This window comes from Terrapene carolina, unplaced genomic scaffold (assembly GCF_002925995.2).
Source record: "Terrapene carolina triunguis isolate 2854851 unplaced genomic scaffold, T_m_triunguis-2.0 Scaffold30185, whole genome shotgun sequence".
Classification (NCBI taxonomy): Eukaryota; Metazoa; Chordata; order Testudines; family Emydidae; genus Terrapene; species Terrapene triunguis.
This window is the reverse complement of record NW_020694536.1, coordinates 1-9,293: the sequence shown is the minus strand read 5'-3', so window position 1 is coordinate 9,293 and position 9,293 is coordinate 1. Positions and strand designations below refer to the sequence as shown.

Here is a 9,293-nt window from a genome sequence, read left to right as displayed (position 1 = left end):
TCTATCTATCTATCTATCTATCTATCTATCTCCCTGCTGCCCCCTGCTGGAGGGGATGGGACCTGCCCCTTGTCTGTGTGTGTGTTGGGGGTATTTTTCAGGCTGTCTGTTTCTCTAAGTTGGGGGTATGGTTGTTCCTCCCTCCCTCGGCCAGCCACTCTCTCACCCTCTTTCATTGTAGGTACCCCACATCATGAGGCCATTGTTGGGAGCCCTCCCTGGCCCCCCAGCTCCGCTTCGCACCCCCAGCAGCTCGTTTGCTTCCTGGGAACACCCGGAGCCTCTCTGAGTCGGGACTGGGAGCACATCCCGATGCCTGTAGCCAGAGATTCCCAAGGCCTGCTCTATGCCTGTTGGACACTATACCTGTAGCTGGGGAACTCCTGGGCTGTAAAACACCAAGAATTCCAAGCCTGGCAGCACACAGTCGTACCAGGTGGTTGCAAGTCTAGAGGGCTCTGTCTGCCTGTAGCCAGAGAACTGACCACTCTCTGCATGTAGCTGGAGAAATACAGTCCCTGTATATACCTGTCACCAGAGAACTCCAGGACCGCTGTACACCTGTAGCTGGAGAACTCCAGGACCACTGTATGACTGTAGCTGGAGAACACCAGGACCGCTGTATGCCTGTAGCCAGAGAACCCTGGGATGGCTGTACACCTGTAGCCAAGAACTCCAGGACCATTCTACACCTGTAGTTACAGAACATAGGACTCGCCTGTCACAAAAGACCCCTGGACTTATTGTGTGCCTGTAGCTGGAGAAATCAAGGACTGTTGCACACCTGTAGCCAGAGAACTCTCAGCCCCCATCTGCCTGTAAAATACAGAGACTCCCAGGTCACAGCATGGCTGTGCAGAGCCAGAACCAAGTCATTGCAGATTTGGAGGCCACTGTCTGCCTGTAACACATGGACTCCAGGACCATACTACATCTGTGACCAGAGAACTCCAGGAGCCACGTACAGGTGTAATCAGACAGCCTCCATACCCCAGTAGCTACAGAATTTCAGGCTGTAGGGCACCATACAACCATAGCCAGATTACTGTAGGTGTTGAAGCAACCATACGCCTGTAGCCAAAGATGTCTGGGACTGCTATATGACTGACCCCCACTTTACATATGTGGGTGGAGAAGTCTGGTCTTTTGTACCACTGTAACACTGCCGTACGCCTGTAGGGGACAACTCCAGGATGTCTGTATAATATCTATCTATCCCCGTACACCCCATCTGTATATCCATTGAATGGTTGTAGGTGGAGATGTCTGGGATTTGTGTATGACTGCAGCTGAAGTACACATCTGTAGCCAGAGAACTCAGAGGTCGCTGTCTGACTGTAAACCCTCCCCCCTCCCCCACCACCATGTGCCTGTAGGTGGAGAACTCCAGGACTGGCACACTGCTGTAGCTCCACTGTCAACCTGTAGGAGGAGAACTCCTGGTTCTTCGTACGCCTGTAGCTAAACTACTTGACCGCAGACAGAGAAGCCGGGGATCTCCCTACGACTGTAAGGGGCAGGACTCCAGGAGTGGCATGTGACTGTTGCCCCGCCTGTAGGTGGTGAAGTCTGGGACCTCACTCCAGCTGTAGGGGAAGAACTCCAGGACCGACGTAGGACTGTTAGTCCCATTGTCTGCCTGTAGGAGGAGTGGAAGTTGCTGCTCCAAATGGCACCCTGACCCTGTCACCTACAGCCAGCCCCGCGCGGTGGGGCCGGCCCCGGCGATGAGCGCAGGGTCCTGTGGGTAGCCGGTGCCGGGGGAGGCGGGTCCTCGTTACATGCATGTCCCACGGGGGCAGGTTCGACTTTGACGATGGCGGCTGCTACGTGGGTGACTGGCAGGATGGCCGGGCGCACGGGTACGGGGTCTGCACCGGCCCTGGAGCCCAGGGCGAGTACAGTGGGCAATGGCGGCGCGGGTTCGAGTCTCTGGGTGTCTACACCTGGCCCAGCGGCAACACCTACCAGGGCCATTGGAGCCAGGGCAAGCGGGAAGGGCTGGGCGTGGAGCGCAAGAGCAAGTGGTGTTACAAGGGGGAGTGGAGCCATGGGCTGAAGGGCCAGGCCGGCGTCTGGGAGAGCCACTCCGGGGTCACCTACGAGGGCATGTGGAGGGACGGGCTGCAGGATGGCTACGGCACCGAGACCTACGCCGACGGAGGTGAGGGCGGATGGGTGCCAGCTCCGGGGGGTGGGGGCAGGAGAGAGGGGAAGGGGGGATCTGTCTGTCTGGCCAGTCGCGCAGGCCCTCCATCTGCTCAGCTTCACACTCCCTCCATCCAACCACGTCCGCACACAGGCCCACGCTCCATCCGCTCTCCTGCGCTGTTCTGCACTCCATCGCTGCATCCGCATTCATCCCTCCATCCATCCGCCAGCCACCTGCCCGCCCTCCCTCCATCCATCCACCCAGGTCCATCACCCACCCCTCTATCCCTGCGGTTCCACCCTCCCTCCCGCCTGCCCACCCGCCCTCCATCTATCCATCCACCTGCCACAAATCCCTCTATCCCTGTGATTCCACCCTCCCTCCATCCATCCATCCACCCAGGTCCATCACCCACCCCTCTATCCCTGCCGTTCCACCCTCCCTCCCTCCCTCCCGCCCACCCTCCATCTATCCATCCATCCACCTGCCACCAATCCCTCTATCCCTGCGGTTCCACCCTCCATCCATCCATCCATCCACCTGCCACCAATCCCTTTATCCCTGCGGTTCCACCTTCCCTCCCTCCCTCCCTCCCTCCCTTCACTTCCTCCCTCTCTTCCCGGTTTCCATCCCCCGCCCCCCGGTTTGGCGTCCCCCCTCCTCTAACCCCCCGTGCCCTCCTTTGCAGGCACCTACCAGGGCCAGTGGCAAGCGGGGAAGCGGCACGGCTACGGCGTTCGCCAGAGCGTCCCCTACCGCCAGGCTGCCTTGGTGTGCTCCCTGCGCCGCACCTCGCTGGAATCCCTCCGCAGCGACCCTGACCCTGGCGGGCCCCCTGCTCCGCTCCCTCCCCCTCCCCTGCCCCCTCCGCTGCTCCCGGGGGACAGCCCGGCCTCAGGCTCCCGGGGCGGCTTCGTGCTGGCCTTCCCCGGTGACCCGCACTTCCCCAAGGGGGCCAAGAAGAAGACGGGGGGCTTCTTCTTCCGGCGCTCCCTGCTGCTGAGCGGTCTGCGGGTGCGCCGGGCTGAGTCCAAAGCCTCCCTGGGCAGTAAGCGGGGCTCGCTGAAGAGCGAAGCCGGGGTGAGCTCGACCGGGAGTGAAGCCACCACCCTGAGCTACGCTGAGACCGAACCCCCCGAGATGCCGTCGCGGTTGGCCATCGAGGGCTCCTCCACCGAGGTGTACGCCGGGGAGTGGCGTGCCGACCGGCGCAGCGGCTACGGGGTCAGCCGGCGCTCCAACGGGCTGCGCTACGAAGGCGAGTGGCTGGGGAACCGGCGGCATGGCTACGGGCGCACCACCTACCCCGACGGCACCAAGGAAGAGGGCAAGTACAAGCTCAACCGCCTGGTGAGCGGCAAGGTCAAGAACCTCATCCCGCTCCGGCGCAGCAAGGTGAAGGAGAAGGTGGATCGGGCGGTGGAGATGGCCCGCAGAGCCGTCAGCCTGGCCAGGCAGAAGCAGGAAATGGCGGCCACCAGGTCAGCTGGCAGACGGGGGCCACTGGCGGCTGTGGGGTGCTGGGGAGCTGGAGCATTGGGGGCTGTCAGGTGTGGGTGGGGGAGTGCAGGGAGTGTGGGGGGAGAGGGACTGTGGAGGGGAACGTGGGGTGGGGACATACGGGACTGAGGAGAATGGGGTACATGGAGGAGTGGGGGATGTGGAGGCAGAGCATGGGGTGGGTTTTGGGGGGAAGGGGGATGGGGGATTGGGGATGTAGGAGGGGAGTGGGTGCAGAGGGGAGGGGAGATGTAGAGGAATGGCTGGGGGGGCAGTATGTGTGGTCAGGGGGCAGTGGACGTGTGTCTAAATAACACTCCCTGTTACACTCTCTGGGGCCTGCACTGGGACTGGGATTTGAATTGGGCTTCAGGGGTTTGGGCAGGGAGCCCCTCTGGGTCCTGGGATTCACCTCTGAAAAACACCCCAGAACACTGCCTTTTCTCCTGGCCACAAATCTAGGCAAGGCCCAGGCTTCACATAGGCCTTGTAGGCCTCAGTAGGCCCAAAGTCATAACTCCTCCATCCACATGGAGTGGCCTCTTGTCCCACAACCCCCTCCCCAGGTACCATTTTCCCTCCTTCCTGAACCTTCACTTCCTGCCTGGGAAGGGAGACCTCAAACCACGATGGGGAGAGGTCATGGGGGGGGGGTCACTGGCAGCCATCTTGAAAGTTGGCTCAAGTGACCCCCCGAGTGGGTAGACATCTTGAAACATGGGTTAAGTGACACCCCCAAGTGGTAGCCATCTTGAAAGTTGGCTCAAGCCAGCCCAACTGGGTAACCGTCTTGAAAGTTGGATCAAGTGACCCTCAACTGGGGTAGCCGTCTTGAAATCAGGTTCAAACCACCCTCAGCTGGGCAGCAATTTTAACGTTGACTCAAGTGACCTCCCCAACTAAGCAGCCATCTTGAAAGCTGGTTGAAATGACCATGGAACACCAACTTGTCCATTCTCCCAGAGGCACATGGGTTATTTTGTCAACCACCCTCCCTGCGGGCATGCATGGGTGAAACAGGGGCTGGATGGGAACTAATTAACGATGGAGTCCCAGTAGGCAAATGAATTGGGAGGTCCCAGTGGTCAGCTGAGGGGCTGCAGAAGAAGTCCCACCCCTACTAAGAAGGGGGAGTTCACCCTGCATTAGGGTGAGGTCAAGAGGGAGGTCAAGAGTAGCCATCTTGAAAGTTGGTTCTAATGACCCCAGTTGGGGCAGCCATTTGAAGTTGGTTCAAGTTACCCCAATTGGGGCAGTCATCTTGAAAGTTGTCCAGTTGGCCCGGACGGGGGAGAGGCTGGGTGGCTGGGTGAATGGCGTGGAGGCCTTGCTGAGATTGGGGTGCTGGAGGGGAAGGCCCTACCGCCCAAACTTGACCATACTGAGGTGCTTTCTTGGGGATCATTGGGTTTCTAGCTGGCATAGGGAAAGCAGGTGGGTGGATGGACTTGGCTGCCAGAACTTGTGTCCTTGCCCAGCACTGGAATTGAGACGTTGGCTCTGCCAACAAACAGCGATGATGGCTCCTCTCTGTCTGGCTGGAGTTTGCTTTTCTCTCCTTTCCTCTGGCACTCTCCTTCTCTTGTTGCTTTTCGTTAATTATTTCTTTCGCTGGCTGTCTCGTTTTGTGTCTCGTTTTGTCTTTCTTTCTTTCTTTCTCTCCCCCACCATTCCCTGCTCTTCCCCCCCACCCCCCTGCCATGTTGCCATCCCCAGCCAGGGCATGGTTGGGGGCTGGGGGTGGGGAAGACAGGTTACATGGAGTGTGTGCAAGGGCCTAGCAGAGGCTGCCTGGTCTCCTAGGCAACCGGGTGATGGCAATAGCAATTGGCTGGCGGTTGCTGTGGAAACAGCGGAGCAGCAGCATCCACTGGGCATGGGGGGGGGGCAGAGAGGCTGCTGGTGGGGGAAGGGCGCTTCCCCTGGCATGGAGCGGGAGGGGGCTGGGAATTAGGGGGAGGGCGTTGGGGACTGGGTGAAGTGCAGGGGCAAGGTGGGGGCTGGGCGCTGTATAGGGATGGATCGGGGGTGATTCCTGGGGTCCAGGGTGTGTGATCAGTAACTATGGGTGGGAACAGATGCTGGGGCCCAGGGTGGGTCTGGATGGGTGCTGGGGCTGGGTGGGTGGCTGACGGCAAGGGATGAGGGCTGTGGGGTAGGATGGATGGGGAGGGGTGGTAGGTGCCGAGGGTTAGGCTGGGGGCTTGGTTGGTTGCACTGGGGATGGGTGCAGGATAGGTGGGCAGGCTTGGCTGGGGGAGGGGCCAGCGCTGACCCCAGGGAGGTCCCACCCCACAGAGACCCACCCTGCCCTCTCCCCAGGGCGGCCGATGCCCGGCTGAAGGCCACGGCCGCGCTGGCCTCTGCCGAGAAGGCTGTGGAGGCGGCTCGAGTGGCCAAGATCCTGGCCCAGGATCTTCAGCCCATTCTGGATGACCCTGGTAAGTTTGGGGGGTGGGGCAGGGAAGAAGGAGCACCTAATCCTGGGTCTGTCGGGGAGCCCTCCAGCCCAGCCCCCCTCTGTACAGGGGTGCCTGTGGGGACCCCCATATTGCGGAAGGGGCATCCACCGCTGCCCACGCTTGTATGGGGGTGATTTTGACCTGAACCCCCTTTCTCACCCCACGGCACCCATTTTGTATCTGCCTTCCAATTCCTGATCCCCCCACATCCCTTTTCTCCCTGCACCCCCAAACCTAGATTCTCCTGACAGTGTGGGGGGGCTGAATTTGTGGGGGGCATTGAACCCTGTGGGATGCTATCAACTGAACCCCACTGTTGACCCCCCTTTTCTCTCTGCCCCCAAAACCCCAGAGCCACGGCCCCGCCTGGACTCCGAAGGCACCGACACGGACCTGTTAGAATATGACAGCCCGGGGGTCTACGAAAATGGGGTCACCCCATCCGACGTGACCCCAGACCCCAGCTACCCCCCCACCCCGCTGCAGCCCTGGAGGGGGGACCCCCGCCGGACTTGGCACCCTCTAGAGAACGGAGGACCCCCTCGAGTGCCCCCTGCGGATGCATCAGACCCTGAGGACGAGTGGGGGTGCCGGAGGTTCCCTGCCCGGACACCGGGGTTCCCACCCGAGGGACTGTGGGAGGGGGACGAGGCAGGGCGCCCCCTGGTGGGCACCCCACCCAGCGGCAGCTCTGGAAGCCTCCAGGAGGAAGAGGAGGAGGAGGACTATGAGGAAGATCTCCCCCAGCTGGATATTGGGGAGCCCCAGGCGGGGCCAGAGGTGGCGGGACCCCCGGGGCACTCTGGACTGGGGGCTGACAAGCTGCCTTCAGGGGTGGGGGCTGCGGCTCAGGGTGAGAAGGAGACAGGAGCAGCCGTGAGACAGGTAAGAGGGGCAAAGGGGCACCCCCATCTTCCCACCTCCCAGAACCGGGAGAGAACCCAGGAGTCCTGGCTCCCAGCCCCTCCCCCCAACCACCAGCCCCGACTCCCGTGCCCGAGCTGGGAGAGAAAACAGGAGTCTGTCAGGACGGGAGGGGGGTTGTGGGCGTGGCCCAGCTGATGAAGCTCCATGGGATTGGCTGGTGTCCTGGCTCCTGTCTCATAGCAACTGCATCCTCCATCCAGCATCCCTCCCGCCCCACTGCAGCATCTCAGCCCCGCCCAGCACAGCCGCAGTGGGGGGTGCTGGGAGGAACTGGCGGTGGGGAGGGGGGATGCTGGTCTGGTGAGTTAGAGGGCAGGGGGCTGGGAGCCAGGACTCCTGGGTTCTCTTCCCGGCTCTGGGAGGGGAGGGGGTCTAGGGAGTTTGAGTGGGGGGACAGAAGGCCAGGACTCCTGGGTTCTCTCCCCGGATCTGGGAGGGGAGAGGATTGTAGGGGGTTAGAGCGGAGTGGGGCGGGGAGTCACGTGGAGGGTGGGGGATGTGGGGTGGGAAGTTGTGGGTGTGTTTGCAGGGGGGGGTTGAGGCTGAGGAGTTGGGAGGTGTATGGGGAGGTGTCGACGTGGGCTGGGGTGGAGTTATGGGGGAAGGGGGTGTTTGGGGAGAGGGTAAGGTGGAGGTGTCGGGGACGGCATGTCTTACCCCTCCCTTTTCCCTTGCAGGGAGCTCACCCATTGGTGGTTCTGGCCGTCGTGTTGATTGACATCTGCCTGGCTCACCTGTTCTCTCTGCTTCTCACCTAGACGGGGTGGGGGGCGGCTCCCCACCAGACCCCTCCCTCTGCCCCTTCCCCCCCCCCCCCGTCACTCGTTCTCTGCCGCTCTGTCTCATTCCCTCTCTCTCTGTCACTCATTCTTCTCTATTTTATTCTCTCTCATTCTTTGTCTGTCTGTGTCTTTCATTCCTCCGTCCCTGCTCTGCCCCCTTCCCTCTCTCTCTAGATTGTTTACATACGAAGGGCTCTTTCTAGCAGATTTCTCTTTCTCTCTGTCTGAGACCACGACAACCCCCCCATTTGAAATTTGAGGTTCCTTTCCCCTTAATGCACTCCTTCTTTTGGGGTTCAGTAAATCGGGGATGGGGGACCCCAGGGCTGGGAGTGGGGGGGAATCCCAGCAGGGGGTGTGCTCGCCCCGCCCCTCCAAAACCAAACAAAAATGGCGAACTTTTATTTCTGCTTTTTTAACTTTTCTCGCTGCGTCTGAATGAAATAACTAGTTAAAAATTAAAAAGGGGGCGAAGGGGGCGATTCTGCCATTGGGGGGCAACTGGGGAGCTCAATCCTGGTGCGAGGCTGTTGAGGGCAGCTGCTACACCTAGTGGGGAAAAGAGGAAGTCCCGCCTTTCGAAGGATGGTTCTAAAGGGGTCAGACAGGAAGTCCTGCCTCCTAGAGGGCTAGGCAGGGACCTCATGGTGTGGAACACCATCTACTGGAGGGTGGGGAAGTTCCTCCTTCAGGAGAACCACCCCAAGCATTCAACACAGGAAGTCCCGCCTTTTGCAGGGATGTGATGTTGCAATAAAAGAAGAGGGTAGGGAACACTCCCCAAAGGGGCGAAACGGGAAATCCTGCCTTTTGTAGGGATGTGACGGTGCAATACAGGAAGTTCCACCCTCAGCAGGATTGAGGATACTCATCAGAGTGGTGGAACAGGAAGTCCCATCTTTTTAAAGGGACGTGATGTGCAATAGAGGAAGTTCTGCCTTCCGGAGGGTGGAAAATACTCCTAAAGGGGGCAAAGCAGGAAGTCCCACCTTTTTGCAGAGATTGGCGGGTGCAAAACAAGAAGTCCCACCTTCTGGAAGGCAGGGAGACACGATTTAGGCCAATGAGGGGGGCTAGATGGTCCTGCCTGACCATGGGAGGGGAATGCAATGATACCCCAAGATACGTGTTGACTTAGAGGGCGGCAGTATAGTTGTGGGGGATACTTCCCCTCCAATCACCCAGGGCAGGGTAAGGAAGTTGGGGGGCCCTTTGGGGGCACCCCCTGGCAGGAATCTCCCTCTCGGTCCCCCAGAAAATGCATGAGGATGCTCAGTGTATTGGGAATGTGTATAATCGACTCCAATCCCCACGGCCCTGCAGTTTTCTACCTCCCTCCCTGCTGGCTTTCTCCTCCCTTGCTCCGGCCTTGATCCGATGTCCCCTCCCCCGGATTGCCTTTTCCACTGGATATTTCTTATATTGTGTCTTTGGGATTGAAAACAAAAAAGTCTTGCAGATTTAAAAAAA

The 9,293-nt window shown here is 59.9% G+C and overlaps 1 protein-coding gene across 1 annotated transcript; it reads left to right on the top strand.

The window, feature by feature from the left end:
• Positions 1-1,785: 1,785 nt before the first annotated feature.
• Positions 1,786-7,842, top strand: JPH4 (junctophilin 4). The gene is made up of 5 exons (XM_026662766.1): positions 1,786-2,164; positions 2,841-3,633; positions 5,975-6,093; positions 6,467-6,999; positions 7,719-7,842. The coding sequence occupies exons 1-5, from the start codon at positions 1,786-1,788 to the stop codon at positions 7,797-7,799; spliced, it is 1,905 nt and encodes a 634-aa protein (XP_026518551.1). The 3' UTR covers positions 7,800-7,842.
• The last annotated feature ends 1,451 nt before the right edge of the window (positions 7,843-9,293 follow it).